Source organism: Amborella trichopoda, chromosome 3 (assembly GCF_054954075.1).
Source record: "Amborella trichopoda isolate Santa Cruz 75 chromosome 3, AtrichopodaSantaCruz75HAP2 v2.0, whole genome shotgun sequence".
Classification (NCBI taxonomy): Eukaryota; Viridiplantae; Streptophyta; class Magnoliopsida; order Amborellales; family Amborellaceae; genus Amborella; species Amborella trichopoda.
The window spans coordinates 2,106,017-2,128,448 of record NC_142338.1 but is presented as its reverse complement, the minus strand read 5'-3'; the positions used below and the strand labels follow the sequence as shown (position 1 = coordinate 2,128,448).

Sequence of the window (22,432 nt, the reverse complement as noted above, 5' to 3'; positions counted from 1 at the left end):
GTTTGGACGTCTTGGTCGCCATATACAAGCCGTATCTCTAGTTGCCTTTATGTGCAATTACTAAAACAATGATCATAATCTAGTGGAAAGATTTCTAGGCTTTTAGAAATAAAAGTTAAAAAGATATTTTTTATTTTATTCATATAGGTAAAGCGATAATTATCAGTGGCATTTTGCGGATAATCAAGATTTCTTATTTTTTATTTATTTTTGGGTTAGTTTCTTAATGCAACGCATAGGGCTGAGAATTTACCCGGTTTGGGTTTGAAACTCAAATTTCGGATCCTATTCGGATTCGGGTAGGGATCCAAAATTTGGATCCAAATCCAAAATTTAGATCTGAAGAGTAATTTAGATCGGATCTAGTTACAGGTGGATCCAATCCAGATCTGAACTAATTTTAAAATAGCATATTATTTTATATATTAACATATATAAATTTTTAAACTTTTAGAAGACCTAATATGGATCCCATGTATAGTTTTCAGACCTGAATCGGATTCGGATCCCATGTCTAGTTTTCAAAACCGCACCTAGATCTAGGTGGATCCGAACCCAATCTGGAAAGTTTTCACCCCTCGCAACACACTAGTCTAATCAAGATGGACTACTCATGGATTGTTAAGAAACTAGTCTAATCAAGATGGACTACTCATGGATTGTTAAGAAACGAGTCTAATCAAGATGGACTACTCATGGATTGTTAAGAAACTGTATTTATGTATATTTGGGCTTTAGGCTCCCATAGAAAATTATTTCAGAATACTACATAGAACTCTCTCTTTATTGATTGATAAAAAATATACAAGACCAGTATAAATATACGGCCAGTAACAATTAAAGATAAATACTAATGGTTATGAATAACTACTAACTAATCTTATTATAATGAAGAGATACATAAGAGATATATACCATATATATACATATCTCATTATGTATTCATAATGATGTATATCAATAAAGATAAACATACTTTAATATGGATCATACGGCTTCCATAATTCCCAAGTTGCATTGTGAATGGGGGTACCAATCTAGTATGCCGACAATACATTGTTACAACAAAAAAAGTGGTGATCCAAATGGGGCATAAAGTATCATTGAGGAATGAAGAGTTACAACCCTTCATCATTCAAGAGCATTGAACAGTCATATTATACATATATGACTTTGAACTCCTTTTTCACAGAGTGCGTTCTTTGAAAAAAAAAAAAAAAGAGAAAAAAAGAAAAAAAAAAAAAAAAAAAAAAAAAAAAAAATATATATATATATATATATATATATATATATATATATATATTTGAGTTTATTGTTTAACTTTTAGAGGTGTGTAGGATTTTGTGTGTGAGTTGACATTGATTGATTTGGGTTAATTAGTTATTGATTGATTTGAGTTGGTTAGTTTGAAATATAAATAGATAAGATTAAATTAGGGGAGGTAGTTTAGGAGTATAAATAGGATAATGTTGGAACTAAAGGGAGGTTTATCTTCTCAATAGTTAGGGTAAAACGTGGGATAAAAGCAAATATTTGACACATGATTTTAAGAGATAGAAAATATTTGGCACGTGATTTTAAGAGAGAGAAAATAGGGAAGGAGAGATAAAATAGGAAAAGTGTAGAGATAGTTTTTTTTGTTAATGTTTATCTTATTTTTTTAGTCTATTTAAAGGGAGGTTTCCGTTCTTTGTAAGAAAGTGGATGCATTAATAAAATTTGATCTGGTGAAGAGATTTTTGGGGTGGATTCCCTCTCAGACCTTGAGAGAAGGTATATTCTCTCAAATTTTTATTTTTATTTTTTTTTGTTTTATTTTCTCAATTTTCATTAGTTCTACATGTTATACTCAATTTTCATACTTATATTTTGTGCGAATTCTAGATCTTACTTTACTTGTATATTTGTATTGGCAAGCTAATTTTAAATCTTTAATTTCTTTGTATGTTGATGACAAGTTTGTAAAAAAAACTTAGATAGACACGAATTCTTATCAATAAGCGGGGATAATATTATCTTGTGACAGTGGAGCTTTTGTGCTTGGAAACAATAAGATTGGTAATCCATTTGTTATTGGAAAATTGTTTCATGCGGCCAGGACCGCATTTCTCCAATATGTGGTTCCAAGGTATAAAACATCTATCTTAAAGATGAATGCAAATTGTAAATTGGCGGTCCATCAAAAAACAATTGAAACTAACGGTCAAAATATTTTTTTTTATAAAATCATTATTTTTATTTCTTAAAATTTATTTATTTATTTATATTCATGATCTCCATATTAGAGATTACAAGTCCTTAAAAATTCTCCAACTCAAAATTTAAAATTAGATTTTTAAGAGTCGACTCATTACTACATGGACTCCTAGAAACAATGTCCTTTGTTATTCTCTTAAGAAGTACTCGTCAAATAATTTATTTTGTACCCCTTTTCACCCAACATTTCCAACAAATATATATATATATATATATGTTCATAAAACAGTTTCATAGTATCAGACAAGACCCGTCCAGAAAAATATTGTACAGCTAGGCCCTAATTACAAGACCATCATCTTGAAAATGCTGAACAAAGTCAACAAGAGTATCCTCCAAAGGCCTGAATCGCCAGCCTAAGCTTTGGAGTTTTTCTGAGCTCAAAGGTGGATCATCCTGTCCATCAATAAATCTGTGGAACAAAAGAAAAAAAAAGTAATAAAAATGAAAAAAATTTGAAAATATTTCAATTCAGAGGGTTTAAATCAGATTCCAAACATGACACATCATGAGATTCCAATTAAAAAGATGGGACTCACTGTTTTGGGTAGGTGTGATTAGGATATCGGCTCCTCATAATCTCGACCATCTCCTTAGTTTTGGCTGCATGTCCAACACACACGTATCTTCCTAATGCTTCTGGGTTGTTGTAGACCAGCAAAAGGGCCTCTGCAAGATCCCGAACATCAATGGTAGAAAACGTTTTGTTACGGAATGTCTCCGGCTCTCCTGCTCAAAAAAGGTTATGTTTTCAAATGTAAGTACATTGCATGAACCACATGCATTATGGGTTTGAAGAATGAACATGATATTGGCATCTAAATTAACAAGAACTTCCATAGATTTCAACATATTCACAAACTTCAACCTTTTTCAAAAAGCATACTTAGAAATGTCTAACAATTACCAGAGAGAGAGAGAGAGAGAATAAAATAAAAATAAATAAAACTACTGGTCAACTTTTATTGAAGAGTATAACTTTGTGAATATTTTTATTATTCAATTAGTGCAATGGGATGTCTGGATATTTGTTAGAAACACACTCACTTTTTAAGAATAATACAAACAAGTTATCCTCCCCATTCCACATTTTCAGATGGTATTAATGAACCCATCAATGTCGTAGCTTCTATTCATGACAGTGCTTCAATTCATGACTGTAGCAAACATGATGTTGTCTCTCTCTCTCTCTCTCTCTCTCTCTCTCTCTCTCTAGGTTGTGTAATCTCTATAATAAATAGGATCATTTTTATTTCTTCGCTAAATTTCTGGTGGGTCAATGGGTTGAATGAAGAATTTATTAATTGGTCTTATAAAGCACAGAACACTGAAAGGAGGTTTAGTTCGGGTGAGGTGAAATGTAGGTTGGGGTTGGCCAATACCTATCCTTATACCATACACACTAATTTAGCACGAAGGCACCATGAGTATCATGAAATTTCATTTGCGAAAAAAAGGTCACATGAAATTCTTTTTTGAATCATAGCCTATGCCTTCAAAAATGGGGCTCACAATAGTAATCGGAGTATACCTTAGTCCTATTCATGGTTTTAGCTTGGGTTGTTGGTGTTGAACATGGTTGCCATGAAGTACTTGTTTGACCTTGTTATTATATGGGATTTGTTTACAAGCAGAAGAAACCAAGTTTTTATTGACATTACCAAGAGAAAAAACCCAGGTACATATTAACAATTCCTAAGAAGTATCCAATTTATTATTATTATTATTATAGATGGTGGTGAAGTCGATATTAGGAAATACTGAGCTAACTAATCGACACCATACATTTACTCTGACCATATTCTTAAAACTAAATTTAAGAAGAGGGAATGCCCCATACATACCTTTCAAAAGCTTGATGAGAAATAGACTACTGGCATTTACTGTTGGTTGTAGCCTTGGTCCTAGCACCGCTGATGGACAAACTGATACAAGGTCAAGTCCACTTCTCTCAGCATACTCCCAAGCCTCACTTTCAGCCATGGTTTTAGAGAGGTGATACCAATTCTGCAAGTAGAAAGAAAACAATCCTTAATCTTAGTTCGCCATAAAAGATAAGACAAAATAATGTATTATATATAAGATTTTGTTAGGGTACTCCTATACATAGAGTATTTCTTCGATGTACTCAATATTTTTGGACAATTATTAACTTTGTTTTGTAATACAAAAGTTTCCAACCAAGGGTATTTTTTGTAACTAAGAGGGGTAGAATAGATATTTTTATAAGAAACTATAACATTTTATTTATAGTTAAAAAGTAATTAATGCTCCATATAGGTAATGTCACACATCAGGTGAATGATGTCATTCTCCACCATAGTTAATAAAATGCATTTTTTTTATCAAGAATTTATGCTTTGCCTTTAGTAATTATCAAAAATACCTCTAAACAAAAGTTACCACATTAGAGTACCAAGTATACAAAAGTGGCGAGTACATTAAGGAAATACACCATGTGTATGAGTACACTAAAACTAAGATAAGCCCTATATATTTCAATGTAATAAAGATAGAGTCACTAAAATATATCCTATAAAACTAAAAAATAAAAAGGAATGTTTACCAGGTATCATACATAAGAAATCCTTGAATACCAATTTGTTTCTTCTGTTTTGATGCAAGTAATGATTTAAACTTGAAAACTAACCAAGTATTGTGAAAGAAAACATGCATGTTGGATATGTTAATGGTCACACTTTGTTTTTTCGAAAATAGAACATCAATGTTTAAAAAAAGCTGGGCGGCGCCGACGGCCATGGAGGGGTCTAGGCCGCCTATAACCTAGGTGACCTAGGTTCAAAAGGGGGCAAGGAGTGTCCAATAATCTTGTTTTGGGCCTAGATTTTGTATTAGAAATGCACATTCATGCATTTGGGCAATGCGGCCAGGCCCTCTAACCCGCCCAGGCACTAGGCGGACCGCATTTTGAATCAATGAAGAACATTCAAGGAAGTCATGCATGTCTAATCGATGAAGAACATTGAAGTCATGCATGCTAGACATGCGTGTAGCACTCACTTTTTCCAAAAGAAGTTTATTCGAAGGCTTAGTAATCCTCCTTACTACATCTACTCAATCAGAAAAAATAACTGCAAAGACTCTGACTTGGAGCAGAGCTTATTTAATATTTCTTCCATGAAATTTAACTGGATTGATTACATCTTCTGTAGAAAATTGCTTTTAGAATTGTGAATAGTGAAATGAAACAGGATCCAAAAACATCATTGTGACCAGGTTCCAAATTGTGGGTTTGCATGGGTAAGATAGAGATCAAAAGTCAAAATTGTTGGTGCAAAGGTGGTTCTGCTGATCCCTTCTTTCACTAGGCCATCCACAATGGTGGTTGCGCTTCTTTCCAAGTGAGATGAATGAATAGTAATGAGTTCTTTTTAATACTTTAATTTTCACCAAGAGACCTGATCTTTCCTCTATCATCAGCTTTTACGATGAAGAACTCATACCTCAGAAAAGTTAATTTATCAAAGTAATAAACTCCAGTATGACAACAATTTAGTATTAATACATACAACAGTCACTCAGGGTTAATCTATCAAACCATTACCTCAGTTGTTATACAATATTGCGTGTCAGACCAACAACTTTCATCCATGACCCTATCTCGAGGCCAATTTGGATTCATGTAAACAGCTGCAACAGAGGAGACAAGGACAATCCGTTTTACTTGTGCCTCTTTAGAAGCTTTAAGCACATTCAATGTTCCTTTGACTGCCGGATCCAACAATTCTTTCTGCAACAAAATATGAGATTTCCAAAGAAATACTATTCATTTAATGGATAAGCCAAATAACTGCCCTTCTTGAGATAGGCATTGACCAACAAAAAAAAATTGTCAGCATATATTAGGATGATGAAAATGTATATATATATATACAGATTAGCAAATCCTCAAAACAGTTTTTCTTTTTCTTTTTTTTTGAGGTGAGGTGACGACTCAAATAGTGTACTAGGAATGTTGTAGGCAATGTTATTCCTTAGACCTTGTTATGGGTTATACATTGGATTGTCTTCACTTAGATCATGGATTCACCATTGGATAGTAGCGATCAAATATAAGCATTTTAATGTAAACAAAAAACATAGTGCAACAAAAGGTAAAGTCCATCAAGTGTAAATATTTCATTACTGTTAAAAAGGTACTACAAAATGGACATGGAGACGTGAATTCTGGTCAAGGAAGGGAGAAGACAACCCTAAAACATAATATAATCTTGCCTGAGGATCTGCCACCCTGTTTGATGGAACTGGACTTGCAACATGAAAAACTCCATGGCATCCTCTGATTGCTGAAAAAATGGAGTTGTAATCCAGGAGATCCGCTTTGAAGAGTAGTAAATTTGTTGAAGAATTTTCCAACTTCTTAACATGGGCATATCTTTCATCATCTGCAAGAACTTTTTCACAGACAGATCAGCTGTTCTGGTTATTCTGTATACCATAAACCATATGATCATAGTAACAATATGGTTACCATGACCATAAAGGGTGCCATCCCTCTGATCATACATATGGTTTATCTTTGTCATCAGTTTCCAAGAAAATGATCGTAGTAGCAGTATCGTCATAGGGTTTCATTACCTGCCAATCAATAGGCTGGATGCAGATGGTAGAAGAGTACCATAAGGGTCATGGTGTACCTTCCCTATGATCATAGAATATGATTTACCTTCAACATTGATTTGCATAAAACAAAAAAAGATCATAGTAGCAATATATTCATAGGGGTCATAATCCTCAAATCAATAGGTTGATTCAGATATATGACCTTCTCTCCCTTCATCACCATCTAACCCGTACTATCACTATCCAACCTCTTCATTGGACCATGACACCCCCATGACCATACTCCATGATCACATGAAGCATACTATACTTCCCCTTTCCTTTAACTCTACATATCATCATTGCTACACGTTTTCATGGAGCATGAAATGAGTTGTTATAAAATTCATGAACTTTGGATGCATTAAAATGCTTCCATAAATTATCAAACAATATTAAAACTTGACATAAGGATGCATTTCTACATCAAGTTTCATAAATAGATGGACATGACATCATCTCTTCCTATATATGCCTGCTCAAGACTGCGGTTGCAAAGACCATGCTATTAGGTAGCAGCCCTGCTCCAAAATTGCCCTGCTCCAAAATTTTCCCAAGAACTGAACATTTGAGCCTAAGTTAGAACCCAAAATTTACTTGCCTATGATCACAAATTAGAACCCAGTATTTGTAGGAGTCATGCCTCCCAGAAGACAGACTGTATCATCACATTTCTTTGCTCCCAAATCCATTACATGGTGCTACAAAATGCCTTCATATTCACGTATGTCATAATATATTCTCATATAGAGTATGACTCTGTGATGTCCAAACTAAGAAATTTATAGCCTATAGAAAGTGTTAACTTTTACAAACCCAACATTTATGATGCCAACTCTTTGTCCAATTCCTTGCGTCATGTGTCATGGTCCTTATGAATTAATGGAATGTTTCCTTTATCTTTACTCTGCTTTAGTCCTACATTGGTTGCATTGTACCATGTCATGAGGCCTCTTTTCTATAACAAAAGGAAATAATCCTGTCGGTTAACAAACCTCTCATTGAGATAGGAGAATGAGAATGGCCTCAAGTCATATAGAGAACCAAAATGGAGTCCTCCAAAACAGGATATGCACTGCAACCATGATTACTTCTTTCTACTGTCCTCTTCAATCTTTAACTTTTCACAACCAACTAAACTTGTTATGTGAGCTGCAGGGTACATCGCTTAGAAAGGTTCGATAAGTCATTCGGGCGATCCCCTCCCACACATAGGAATCAGCCCTATTCTCTCTAAAATGAATAACATGTTTGTTTGATGATTTAATGTATAAAACAAATGTATTACAGATGGGAAAGATGCTCTATGCAACTTTTTGTTTTTGTTCTCCTTCATTTTCTATTCTTTTATTAATTTTTTGTTTGATTGTCAATTTGGCCGATCCGGATCAGTATGATGGAGGACCAATCTACTCGGACCATTCATGTTTTAAAACACTGTAAAAAACCTATCTAGTGAAATAAATTAATTGAAACAGTGAAGCAAACCTAGAGGCCTAGTTGTTAAATTGGGTGCATAATGAACCAACAACTATGGGTGCAGATTGATCAAGTTTGTGTTGTGGTTAAGGGCAAACTTGGAACAGGTTAGGTAGACCTCAAGACCGGACCAGACAGGTGGTCTGACTGGTCAGACTAGCAACTGGTGGCAAAAATTGGGTTTGTCAAAAATCGATCCAAAAAGCAGTGTTTGACTGGTCTGATTGGCAAGTTTCAACCAGTTTGTTTGACCAAAGTATGCAATGTTGTTCTAGTATACATATTTTGAAACTACTGTTAATATATTTATTCATATTTTTAAATCCATTTGGGAGAACTTAGGTGCCGTTCCAATAAGCGGTAAGATGAGAGAAAGTAGACTTAGGTGGCCAGCCATGTGCAACCAGACACAGTGCAGCACTTGTAAGAAAATGCGAGTTAGTTTAAGTGGAAGGCTCAAAAAGAGCAAGGGGTAGGCTCAAAAAGAGTAAGGGGTAGGCCCAAAAAGATATGGTTAGAAGTAGTTAGAAAAGATATAGGGACTTATAGCCTCACTGAGGGCATGACCCATGATAGAGCAGAATGGCGGATCAAGATTGGTGTAGCTGACCCTAAATAATTACGAAAAGGTTTCGATGATGAAAATAATGATATTTTTAAATACATGGAAATCAGTTCGACTGAAAGTCAGATCAGCTTTGACTGGACCAAGCCTCTCATCGATTCGGAGGCCAGTTCGATCCTGATAATATTGATCGAAACTGACTTGATTGGTTGGGTGGGTATATCAGTATCATCATCATCACCATCACCATCCAAACCTTACCCCAACTATTTGGGGTCAGCAACATGAATCCTGATCCCTTAAACCGCTCATCAGGATTGATGAAATAGATGGGAAAATTTTTTACAATGGTTGCCAACCTAACACAATACTCCTCCTTTCTATGGGCTTAGAACTGGCATGACCAGATTTGGACGGGTTATGGCGGAGTTTGGTGGGTACACACACACACATACACTCATTGGTCGGACCTGACCCCCTTTGTACTCCTAACAATAACTTATAAACCATAGGGACATGACCAACCTTCAGGCTTACCTGTTACCAAATGCATAACAGTTAATGCTACCCGAAATTATTGGTGGATCATCCAATTCTTATTTTCCCCACCCAAAAAAAGTTATAAACTCTATTATTCTTCTACATTTTTGAACTTATATGTGAATGGATTTGGCAAAATAATCTTGAAAAACTTCAATATTCAGAAAAAAGTACGCGAACAAAGCGTCTTTAATTGAGCCAATTGCTAAAGAATAGCAATGACTATAGTGGTGTCTACCAAATTTCGATAAGGAACCATATTTGATTGTAACAATTTGGGGACTCAATATTTGAAGAGTCAATAAAGTAATCACCAGCAAAAATTCATTATTTAGATAACAGATTCAATGGAAATAATTTCAGTTTCAACTCTAATTAGCAATCTTCATGCAAAGGCTGAAACAAGAGACCCTGTTAAAAACCAAAGTGGCCCAAGTAGAGAAAGAGAGAGGTGGTAAACAAATTGAAGGACCTGGATCCCTCACAGTGCCATGGACTGTGTATCCCTCAGAGAGAAGAAGCTTCACCAGCCATGAAGCACAATAACCCCCTGCACCTGTCACACATACTCTTCCCTTCTCACCCATCTCTCTCTCTCTCTCACACACACACACTAGAATCCCAAGCTCTTCCAACTCCAAGATTCTCTCTCCTCTAAAATCCCAAAGTCTCCAAACTCGAGGTCTCTCTCTGTCTTCGCACTGCAAAATTCTATGCTTGGTGCAAGTGCATCAAGGCTAGAAAATGGAGTGATTGAAGTTCTAATTTGAAAAATGAAAGCACGTAGCTACTGGGAACCTTCGTTTAGGACAAGTTAAAAATGGGCCGTCCATTTCAAGATTAAGAAAAGTGGGCCACGTGATGCTTCTTTTTTAGTTTTTTAGTTTTTCAAATGTATGTCCTAGGCTCAACTGTTATCAGGGGTAGGCCCCTGTCCCGCCACTTGCTCACCGAAAAAACAAGAGAAAAAAGGATGGGGTTTCTATGAGTCAGCCCACTCATATGTACACATGCGGCTCCCCTCTAAATTTAGCCTGATGGATTTTTTATTCAAAATTTTAGGGATTCATTTTGTAAGTCAAAAAAATTGGAGATTTAACATGTAATTTTTTTTGGGATATTTTTGGCACCGTCCATATTTGTTTGACCCTGTCCTCTAATATCTTAACGATGGACGTTGAAGATTCAGTGGGCTTTTATACCGGCTGATTCATAAAACGCTTTTCTTAAAAGAAAAGTGTATTAAGAGATTATTTATTTTTGATACAAGGAACTCACAATCACTCTTATACTTAAATTTCAAATCAAATGATTGTAAATGTATTATCGACTAATCTCAAAATTTTAAAAGAAGTTTCAAATTTTGCAACACACCCAAGACATCCAATGCGATATCTAATGTCTAGGAGTAATTGCGACCTCCTTGTAATAAAAATAATTGGCCTCATGGTATACAATATCTTAGTTTTATGCTGTGACTCAGTTCACCTACTTAAAAACTAGCATAGATTACTCAGTGAATCGGCTAATAAATAAATAAAAAGGAACTATATACTATAAGTTTATTTACCATTGGTACAAGGGGGCTACAAAAAAATTTGTTGTATAACTTTGAGCTTGGTTAATAGAATAATTGCATCCCCCGGATTTTACATCTTATGGTTAAAATTAATTTGTGCCTTCATGTATCATACATAAATAGTCTTATTAAATATTTTCCAAATAAAAAAGTAAAGAACAAATCAAAAAGTAAAAATAAAATAAAATAAAAGGAGGGGTCGAATCAACCGATTTCTTGACAAAACCGGCTGGCTGGTTCCTTTGTGCACTTAAACTTTTCCTTAGTCCCTCCCAAGCCTGGATTGTGTTAAGTAGGCAACATAAGACTTTTACCAAAACTTTCTATGAGTTTTATTACTCAATAACCAGCAAATCTGCGAAAGGAATGATAAATAGTCTTCTCACTTTCTTTCTGGTCAAGGTAAATTTTTGTTTTTTAATTACTGTACTTTCATTCTTGTAATTTTAGTGGTTAAGTTTTAAAGAGGATGTAAATTTAGTGGTTATGGGAAATATTATTGGGTAGTCTATATAAGGCCTTAATATTAAACAAAGTCGCAACTCTAAATCCTTTATGTTTATGTAATTATAGGGCTAATTTGAAAATAGATGGCTAAAAAATGTGTTACAAAATATATTATTTTTACGATTACAAATCTTTTTTTCATATCCCTACATTCCAAAGTCGAAATAATTAATTGGAGAATTATCTAACGTCAAAATAACCTCTTACTTTTATAGTAAAATATTGCTACTTCATATGAACTTCTATCATATTAAAAGTGAATAAAAAAAAAAAAAAAACATTTATATAAGGTTGCAACCTGGCTTGTCGAAATAAAACTGTAGTAATTCCCAATGTCCATTTTATTTGGATGACATAGATTTTACATTATCTTAAAAGACGTATTACTTTTTGATACTATATTAAAATGCATGTCAAATCTACACCGTCTATCTAAAATAGATGATGTAGAATATCGCAACCTTACTTTTACGAAGCAAAGTTGCTACTTTATACAAAACGAACAACCTGAAAAGAAAAAAAAAAAAAAAAAAAAAAAGAAAAAAAAAAAAAAGAAAAAAAAGAAAAGAAGAATGTGGCAAAACACCAACTTTTAAACTTCACCCAAAGTTACGTGGATATCGATCATCCACATTTCTTGCTTGGTCTCTCAAAAAAAACCTTTTTTTGGTTTTTTATTAAAAAATTATAATAATCTCAATCTTGTGAAAAAAAACTAAGTGCTAATTTTTGGCTATTTCAAAGCCAACAATAATAACCTGGGAAACCATTTTTCTTGGATGCCAGTTTATAGGTTGATAAATAATATTCACAAGGATAAAAACCCAAGAGCAACCTTAAAACATACACTTACTTAGTGGTTACAATTAACCTTGACTATTGGATGTAAATTGGATGGTTGCATTTATTCTATTGACCAAACTCAAATTTCAAAAAAATTTTTCTCAAGCTTTGTGACACACCCAAACGATCAGATTTCACATCAGATGGTTATATATAATTGTGACCTCTTGTATCAAAGTTAAATGGCCTCATTGTAAGTAAATAGTCTCAGTACAATCCCAAATATTATTATTAACAAAGATAACTCTTAATGGAGAGAGGGAAAACATTTCCCTTCAACTCCTCTAAGCGAATGGGGGCCAGTTGCTTATCAAGTTGTTTTTATTTATTACTGTTTGATGGCAGCACCATCCATTCGAGTGCCTTTGTAATTCCCATAGATAGCAAGAAGTGCTATGCTATTTTTTAACGCAATCTTTATTTACGTACCTTTCGAATTACAAAAAATGTACCTGACAAGAAATTTCCTTTCAGGTGCCTTTGTAATTCTCTTGTTTGATAACAGGAAGTGCCTATAGGCATTTTGATAAATTTCACAAACCAGTGTGAAGCCCTTAAGACACAATCTCTCCTTCTCTCAACTCCTACTTACAAGACCAGCTTCCTCAAAATGTTTAACAGAGTCAACAAGAGTCTCCTCCAAAGGCCTGAATTTCCACCCTAACCTTTGGAGTTTCTCTGATCTAAATTGAACTGCATCTTCCTCTTCATCAGTGAACCTGCCAAAAATAAATAAATAAATAAAATATAATAAAATAAAAAATAAGTTAAAATTATTCCATTAAGGTTTTTTTCTTTTTTTTTGCATTATAACAGGATTAAAAGAAAATGGGACATCTTAATATGCCAATAAAAGAAGATGGACTCACTGTTTTGGGTAGTTGTGGTTTGGATATTGGCACCTCATAATCTCAACCATTTCCTTCACTGTGGCTCCGTAGGCCACACCTATGTACCTTCCAGAAGCTTCCGGGGTCTCGTAGACCAGCAAAAGGGCCTCGGCGAGGTCCCTAACATCGATGATAGACCAAGTTTTGTTGGGAACACACTGTTGGTTTCCTGTTTTGAATTACAAAAAAAAAAAAAGAAAAAAAAAAAGAAAAAGAAAAAAGGAAAATGGAGTGAGTCGAATTCGTTGTTGGATGGAGCATTGAGATGATAATGATATAGAAAGAAAAGCAGGTTTGAAAGTTTTGACAATCTGACACCAATTTTAAAAGAACATGGTTTCTCTGAGTCCATGTAGAAAGGAGTCTCCTCTTAATAATCTATTTTTAAGATGGATTTTTGGACCCAATTTTCAAGGACATATAATCTCTATCATGGAGATCATGAATATGAAAAAATAAATAAATTTTAAAAATTAAAAAGAATAGTTTTATAAAGAAAATATTTGGGCTGTCGGTTTCAACTGTTTTTAGATGGACTGCCCATTTGCCTCCATCTTTAAAATGGATGCTTTATACCTCGAGGGATGCAAATGTAGAAATGCATCCCGAGACACATGAAACAATTTTCCATTTTAAAAACCCATGTTAGAAGGACTAGCTCTTATGAGCTCAGATCTGTTTTTAGATGGACTGTCCATTTGCATCCATCTTTAAAATGGACCCTTTATACCTCAGGGGATGCAAATGTAGAAATGCGTTCCAGGACACATAAAACAATTTTCCATTTTAAAAACCCTTGTTAGAAAGACTAGCACTTATGAGCTCAGATCTTATAAGCTGTGAGAGAGAGAGAGAGAGAGAGAGAGAGAGAGAGAGCAGCCACAAGTTGCTTGAACCAACAAAATAGCCCTTCAATTCAGTTTTGTTATGTCTAGTGACAGCAACCTGGAATTATAGTTGATACAAGGAAGGGTCATTGTCTAGATTTAAAATGCTTTCCAAAATTGGTGGTAGTAATATGTATTCTAAACTTTAATGCTAGCTTATTACCACTTAGTGAACCATGTAAACTTACTGTAATCAATATTATTAACCATTTTATGAAATGAACCAGCCAACAGCACTACTGTGACATACAAGGAAAGAATCACAAAGATGTAACATGAGAAAAAACATTTAGATATAATGCACTATAACCATGTAGAATTACTATAATCAATATTATTAACCATTTTATGAAATGAACCAACCAAAAGCACTACTGTCACTTAAAAGGAAAGAACCACAAAGATGAAACATGAGAAAAAACATTTAGATATAATACACTATACGGCTGTCCCAAATGGTTGGGATAAAACTCTGATGATGATGATGACACTACGCGGCGACCCTTTCCCATGATCTTAGAAATATTCACAATTGACAACATACCTTTCAAAAGCTTGATGAGAACTAGACTGCTTGCATTTATTGTTGGTTGTATCATCGGTCCTAGCACCAGCGTTGGACAAACTGATACAAGGTCAAGTCCACTTTTCTGACCATACTCGAAAGCTTCACTTTCAGCCATGGTTTTTGAGAGGCAATACCAATTCTAGCCAGTAGAAACCAAAAGAGTGATTACATTTAGTTAGATAATCCACAGAATGTCCCCTCAAGAAAATTTGTTTCTATAGCATTGCAAAGGAGAATTCACAAAACCCACTGGACTATATGATTGGGAAGCAATAAATGTTTACTGTACAACAATCCTCAGATACTAATATGTTGCTTCTATTATGACAGTTCGTGTTTCAAAGTAGAATACGGTGTCTGACTGGAAGTCTCATTTTTTATTTTTTGGCTTAAATGGAAGATTGGAAGTTAGCCATGTAAAAGTGATGCAAAGCACAAAAATAAAAAGAAAGCATAGACTAATTCTTATTCTAAGTAATGGAAATCAAGTTCAGCTCCAAGCATATATCATGTACATGCACTTGAAAAAATCTACCCACATGATGTAACAGAATTGGAAAATAAAGCATAAATACATTACCTCAAGCATGTCAAGTGGAATGTGTTAAGTACAGGGAATGCATACTAAGATTCAATGGACAGTGAGAGAGATGATTAAGATCCAATGGACTATGGAAAAATCATGTTTTTTTTATCAAAAAATTATTGGTTTTTTCCTATAATCCATGGGGTCATCACACATGTATGGTGATGGATAGAGATTGATGCCCAATAGACCATCAAATGACCTTAATGGTGGGTCCCACTATCTCTTAATCACCATCCATCATCTCAGTGGAAATGATGACCTAATGGACATCGATTTTCCATAGTCTTCTGATTAAATTTCAGTTTCCCCTTAGTATACATGACTGCAAGTTAACCCATGTGAAAAGCATGTAACTTTGATCTGCTCTCTGATACTAGCTTCAAGGTTGAGGATTTCATATGCTAATTAGATAGTCTTAATATTTGCATATGAGTCCACTTAGCTACAAATTTGGGAGGAGATAAAAAATTAAGAGAGAACAAATATTATAACACCCATAAAGAACCTGTTGAACTATTACCTCAGTAGTCCTGCAAAATTCCTTGTCAGACCAACAATTTTCATCTATGACCTTATCCCGAGACCAATTGGGGTTCATCGAAACAGCTGCAATGGATGAGACAAAGACAACTCGCTGGACTCCTGCCTCTTTAGATGCCTTTAGCACGTTCAAAGTTCCCTTCACTGCTGGATCCAATAAGTCTTTCTACAAAATATTCAATCCAATTTCCTAATTGAGAAGATGTAATACTTCAAAATAAATGTTTTTTCTGTTTGAATGAATATGATAAATTTTTGCTATGTACTAGAAGATTGAATTGAACAAATTCGACTATTATCTAACTTTCTAATGCCAATGAACATATGAACAAGCTCGGAACTCTGAAACAAGTATCTACACTGATTATAAGAGAGCGAATGATATTCCTCGGAACTTTAGATGATAATTCACCCTGATTTGCTCATACTACAAGCACTCAGGCATAAGCATTAAAATAAGTATGAATCTCATACATTGTCCAACAAAGATAGAAACTTAACCTCTGTGTATTTCTTTCAGGATTTAGAGAGAGAGCGAGAGAGACAGCCGGGGGGGAGGGGGGTGTGGCGCCAGTTCATTTACTTCTAAGAAGTGTTAATTAAGAATGTAGATACCAAAGAAAAGCATAACATAATAATTTTTTTCTTGAATGTTAGCATAACATAATCTTGCCTCTGGATCTTGCACTTTGCCTGGTGGAACTGGACTTGCAACATGAAAAACTCCATGGCATCCTGAGATCGCTGAAGAAATGGTATTGTTGTCAAGGAGATCTGCTTTGAAGAGTACTAAATTTGTTGAAGCATTTTCAAATTTCTTTAAATGGGCATTTTTTTCAGCATCTGCAAGCACAATTCCTCATAGTGAGCAACTACACCTACCACCCTTTAGCTCTCCTTAGCTGTACATATAGCCATCATACAAGGCCAGAATGCACTACTAGATACTTGGGATTACTTTCCTATTTATCAATCTAGATACTGTCTGTTTTGGAATTGAGATTTTGAGAGTAGAATCATCTTTTTCCAAATAGAGTGATTCTCTAGAAGTGCATCCACATGACAGTAAATTAGGTCTTTTCAACAATGATATATATAGCAATTTAAATAACTGTTATGACAGCAAACAATAGACCAATTGACTGAATTCTGTGTGTTTGCATGGATTCAACAAAGGTAAGATAGTTCCAAACAACACAAGGATGAAGGATGATTTTAGTATCAGATAAAGCATTGTAAGAGTGTCCTGTGGGCTTCGACCAAAAGGTTGACACCTCGGCTTCTGAGCCAGAGGTTAACGGTTCGATTTCGGCCTTACCCTAAAACAAACCAAGCTGACCTTCCCAAATTTTTGGGAATCCGGGTTGGTCTCGAGTTGTTAGCAGTTGATGTTAGCAAACACTACATTTCAACTTTGATTCGTACCACTGAACTATCCCAAAAAAAAGAAGAAAAGAGCATTGTAAGAGTGCCAGTTAATCATTCTAGGAGTTGAATAATAACATAAAACTGATATCACAAGGCCAGTAAGACATCTCAATAATCTAATATTTTCTTTGCATTCAAATACATTTCATTGTTAAACAAAAATGTCCTCACATTCACCTATCTCATATAAGGCCTGTCAGTATAAAATGTTTGGGACTCTGTACAGTGGCCTTGTGGAACCAAATTATATATTTGGTCTTTCAGCCAAGACACACTAGTTGAAGAGACTTGTTGATCCAAAATTTTCTCATACACCTTTGATGCATCCTAGGATCACTTCAAAAAAATTGCTTTGAGCTCAAAATTCCTCAGATTTGATGCATGCCCCCATGATTCGGTTCCGTAAGACCCCCACAATCTTTTTCCTGCAATTTTATTCTATAACTTCTAAACAAACAAATTGGTAGTGCAGGAAGTTTTCCAAATATACAAATTCAACTTTTTGTTCGCAATTGCAATTTGGAAGGCATGGATTGTTGCAACTTGAGATTATAAAAAAGCATCTCTCTTCCTCCCTCTCTCTCTCTCTCACTTGCTCTCTCTCTCTCCACAGATACTTTGAGAACAAAATTTATGCTGCGAGACTGTAAGAGAGCCTCTTGCCTCTTTTATTTTCATTACTTTTCTCTGTCTTCTTCTTCTTCTTTTTTCCCCCTCTCTTTACTTCCTTTTTATTTTTCGTCACTGAACTTCTTTCCTACTTCTTCAATTTACCTTTCACCAGAGACTCTAGATCAAAATCGTGTCATGGTTCTCAATGATGTCTATTCAAATATATTTCTCAATGTTCTGAAACTCTGCTGGGGCCTTGGACGTGGCCCTGGCCCAGGCCTGAGCCAAGTTACTCAGGCGAGCCCAAGTGGACTCACCTGAGTAGTGTGCATTCCTAAAAAGGCTATAAAATTGAAACAACAAAAAAAAATGACAAAAATAAAAAATCAGTAAAAACCAAACCACACCATAAATAGCACTAAAAGCCTAAAAATGATGAAAAATATATTTATATGGAATTTAGAAAAATCTTATTTATAGCTGGAAATAATACAGAGGATCATAAAATCATCAAAATAAAAAAATAGAGCAAAAAATAAAAAAAAGTTCACAAATCATTATCAAATCATCAAACCAATATAAGAACATGTTTATCGATTGATTCACTTAAGAAATATAATTTTATGAATTTATTTTTATTTTTTAATTTACCCAGTTTTTAAACTCAGGTGCGGAGCACTCGGCCGAGTCCCTGAACATTGATATTCCTCTTTGTTTCATTGTCTTCATAGATCAGAAAATCAACTCAAGTCATAAAGAGAACCAGACTGGGTTTTCTCCAATCAAGGACATGCATATTTCTATTAGATTAGACTCATATTTCTAGCTCATTCCTTAAACTTTCACAAATCCATTACATTTGTGACTGCTTAAGATTCAACATAGCATCACTCAAACCATAACCAGTAAAGTAATCTCATTGCAATATCAAGCTAATCCTATTGACACAACATATAAACTCTTGCAAATGGAAGCAAATATAAATTGATGAAAAATTGTGACTTCAATGGAAACAATCGCAGTTCCTGCTTTTGACATAACAAATAAATTCTTTGTTTTGTTTTTTATTTTTTCATTTTTTTGTTAGGCCTCAAAGATGAGATCTTGTTAAAAACCCAAGTGTTCCTCGTAGAGAGAGAGAGAGAGAGAGAGAGAGAGAGAGAGAGAGAGAGAGAGAGAGCATTAAGAGGTGGAAACAAAACAGAGAAGCATGAAAAGCAAAAGAAAGAGGGGTTGATTGAAGACCTGGGTCTCTGACAGTTCCATGGACGGTGTATCCCTTAGAGAGAAGAAGCTTCACAACCCAAGAAGCACAAAACCCCCCTGCACCTGTAACACACACTCTTCCCTTCTCACCCATCTCTCTCTCTGCTTTCAATAGTCAAGCTCTCTGGCTCTCTCTATGCCTATGCATGTGGATGGTCTCTCGATCTATTTACAATAATCAATCTCCCGTCACTCTCTGCATCTTTTGCATGTCCATGGATAATAGCAATTGATAAGATGAGATCGTAAAAAAAAAACTACGGACCATTGCTCTAGGCCGGGCTCTAAACCGAATGGGCCGGGTCGGGATAAATGAAATCCAAAGTAAAGAAACAGAAGAAAGGGGTTTGGTGGGGCTGAACCTGTCGTGGCCCTATCGCCTTGTCGTCCAGATGTGGTAACCTAGCCATCGGGCCACGATCTTCAACCTACGGTAACCCAGTTATTGGGCCTCATCATGCGGTCCAAGCCTTGTTTTAAAATTCTAATCAAATTCCGAACCTGGCCAAGGGCCGGGTCTGAGAAACCCGTAAACCAGGGAGTTTACCCGCCGTAGCTGGGCAGCTACATGGCGGGACAAAAAGTGTTAGAAAATAAAAAAAAATTACAAAAAAAATTCTTAATAATATGAAAAGCATACCCGACCGAACCATCTAAACTGGCGGGCCGAGTTTCCAAACACTGGTCCAAAAAACTCCAATTTTTTAAGGGCCTTTTGCTTTAAATGATTTGAGAGCATGTGTGTGTAAGATCATGTGTATAAGGTGATCCCAGGGACCAACCCTAGCGGCCCACATTAATTAAAGATCTGGTCAAGCATTATTAATTGGACCCCTCGATGTTAATATCCAGAAAAAGTAACGGTCATTTCGTTGTCTTCCCTTGGAATCTAGTAAGCACCTGGATTCTATGCGGCCACGCACGCACATGTAATCTATTTTTGAGATAGTCTTTCGGATTTAATTTTTAAGGACTTGTAATCTCTAACATGGACATCATAAGTATAAAAAAATAATTAATTTTAAAATTAAAAATAACAAATCAAGTAAGAAAACATTTGAGACTGTTAGTTCCAATTGTTTTTATATGATGCGTTAAGATGGATATTTTACACTTTTTGGACCACATATAATATATAGTCATGCAGTCGAGACCGGATGAAACAATTTTCCATCTAACAAAGAAACACATAGGGCCCATGTTTATTACTTGGGTGGGTTCTCTTCTTTTTTTTTTGGATGTGGTTTGTATAAGTGTAAAGGCTCTAAACAATCAAAATAAGGCTTACCTTCAAATGATATTGAAATATATTGTTTCAGTATAAAAAAAAAACTTTATGGTAACCTCAAAATTTATTTTTATCTGTAATTATAAAATTTAAAGATTAAAAAATAGTGTAGGTCAAATGGATCCATGGACATTTGAAAATTGAAAATCTAGATAATATATTATAAGATGCACTTGAAATCTATTTTTTCTCATGTCCATATATCTTGAGGTCAAGATGATCGAATTAAGAATTTTTCAGCATCAAAACCAGTGTTTGAAAAATTAGTCAAGTTAGCTCAGACTTAGCCAAGTAACTAGGGCTTGAACATAAGTGAGCTCGAGTTGGGGGTCCAACTCCCCAACTCAGGGGTATTAAAAAATTAAAAAAATAATTATAAAAACTTTTTAAAAAATAAGAAATATATATATATATATATATATATATATATATATATAAGTAATATTCCTATTGGACCCTCCCCCACCCATGTGTGTAGGACATCAAATAATCACTATAAAAGTTAGCACAGATCTCTAAAAAAGTTATCACATTGATGTAGAACTTGACTTTTTCATAGATCCGTGCCAAATTTAATGGCGATCCTTTGAGGTCCTACACACATAGGTGGGGAGGGTCTTAAGGGATCATTTCTCATATATATATATATATATATATCCTTTCCATCATTTTGACAAAGTATTTTGACCTTGAATACTTATTTTTACATTTTCCCATCTTTGTTTAAATTTTTTAAAAATATCCCAAGTCACAAACTAATTTTCAACCTATCTACTTTCTTGCTACTACTTTTAAACGACATTTAGAAGTGCTTTGTTTAATTTTAATTTAAATATAATATTCTTATTAATTGGCTCGAGCGTGGGCCAAGTACTTGGCCTGAGCTGCAATTTCGAACGCAGATTGTCTACTAGTGAGTTTTTCGATATGCTCCTTAATTTGATTTTTTTGGACTTCACCTTTATATAAATTTTTTTTTTTTTTTTTGAGAAAAATATCTCCCTGCATGGCACCATTTCTAATAAATCCAAAATTTAAAAAGTTCTTAAGGCATAAAGGTCCCAAAAAACATATTTACTGATCTCTGGATCCACTTGACCTCTTTTGATCTCACTTTTTTTGCCTAAAAAAAATTTAAAAACAAGTACGTTTTTTTCTAAGAAAATTTAAAAACGTCCGTTTCTTTTTAAACCTCCCTCTCTTTTGGGGATTAAGGCGACCTCTCTCTCTCTCTTTCGGGGGATTGAGGCGAGAGGAGAGAGGGAGAGAAACATAGGCATTTAGAGGAGAAAGGAGAGAGATGGTTTAAGAGAGGGAGAGAGGTTACAGAGAGTAACTCGAACATAGCTGAGTAAACCCAAATTGTGTGCATAACTCGTGGTATATAAAAATAAAAAATAAAATAATTTTTTTTTAAATGTAGAAATGTTATATAATCTCTTTTTACATGTTTTGACAAAGTTTGGTCAGTATCTTTTGACATAATTCCTATTTTTATTTTTATTTTTTAGATTTTTTTAAAATTTCAGAAACTGTAAATCCATTTTTTCTCTGCTTTTTTTAAGCGTATTTAACTTTTTAAAGTTATTTTTGGTTTTATTTCGCTTATACCATTATTTTTCAAAATTTTCCATTTTTTTTTAATTTATTTGGAGTATTTTGGGCTATGAGCATGACTCAGCCGAGTACCTTGCCTCAGCCAAGGGCTGAGTCCCTTCGTTGAGGCGAGTCCCGGCACACTGAGATGAGATGAACTATTCAACAGTTTACGCAAATATCTTGATTTAACATCAAAGCATCCATTGAAAAGCATAGGCTGCTGGAGTTGGAATAGTGATCATGAGTTGGAATGGTAAAATGTTAAATAATTCATCTTCTATAGGCAATTTGATAAATTTCCAGACCAGTGTGGAGCCCTTAAGTCAGTTCTTTCAGAGTATGTCGAAATGTATGCACTTCAATCACGTGAAAA

General features: G+C 34.6%; 2 protein-coding genes across 3 annotated transcripts; both read right to left on the bottom strand.

Moving 5' to 3' along the window:
- Positions 1 to 2,408: 2,408 nt before the first annotated feature.
- On the bottom strand, positions 2,409 to 10,254 carry LOC18439736 (cinnamoyl-CoA reductase 1). The gene is made up of 6 exons (XM_006849894.4): positions 9,936 to 10,254; positions 6,493 to 6,662; positions 5,822 to 6,007; positions 4,101 to 4,263; positions 2,796 to 2,985; positions 2,409 to 2,668 (listed from the first exon to the last, which is right to left on the bottom strand). Exons 1-6 carry the CDS (start codon positions 10,048 to 10,050, stop codon positions 2,530 to 2,532), a joined length of 963 nt encoding a protein of 320 aa, XP_006849957.1. The 5' UTR covers positions 10,051 to 10,254; the 3' UTR covers positions 2,409 to 2,529.
- Positions 10,255 to 12,524: 2,270 nt separating this feature from the next.
- On the bottom strand, positions 12,525 to 19,282 carry LOC18439735 (cinnamoyl-CoA reductase 1). Of its 2 annotated transcripts, XM_011627118.3 has the most exons (6): positions 19,152 to 19,282; positions 16,540 to 16,709; positions 15,847 to 16,032; positions 14,714 to 14,876; positions 13,262 to 13,451; positions 12,525 to 13,111 (listed from the first exon to the last, which is right to left on the bottom strand). In XM_011627118.3, exons 1-6 carry the CDS (start codon positions 19,264 to 19,266, stop codon positions 12,970 to 12,972), a joined length of 966 nt encoding a protein of 321 aa, XP_011625420.1. In that variant the 5' UTR covers positions 19,267 to 19,282; the 3' UTR covers positions 12,525 to 12,969. The 2 variants fall into 2 exon arrangements, with proteins under 2 accessions (XP_011625420.1, XP_088718916.1); XM_088862790.1 differs by lacking the exon at positions 16,540 to 16,709.
- Between the last annotated feature and the right edge of the window lie 3,150 nt (positions 19,283 to 22,432).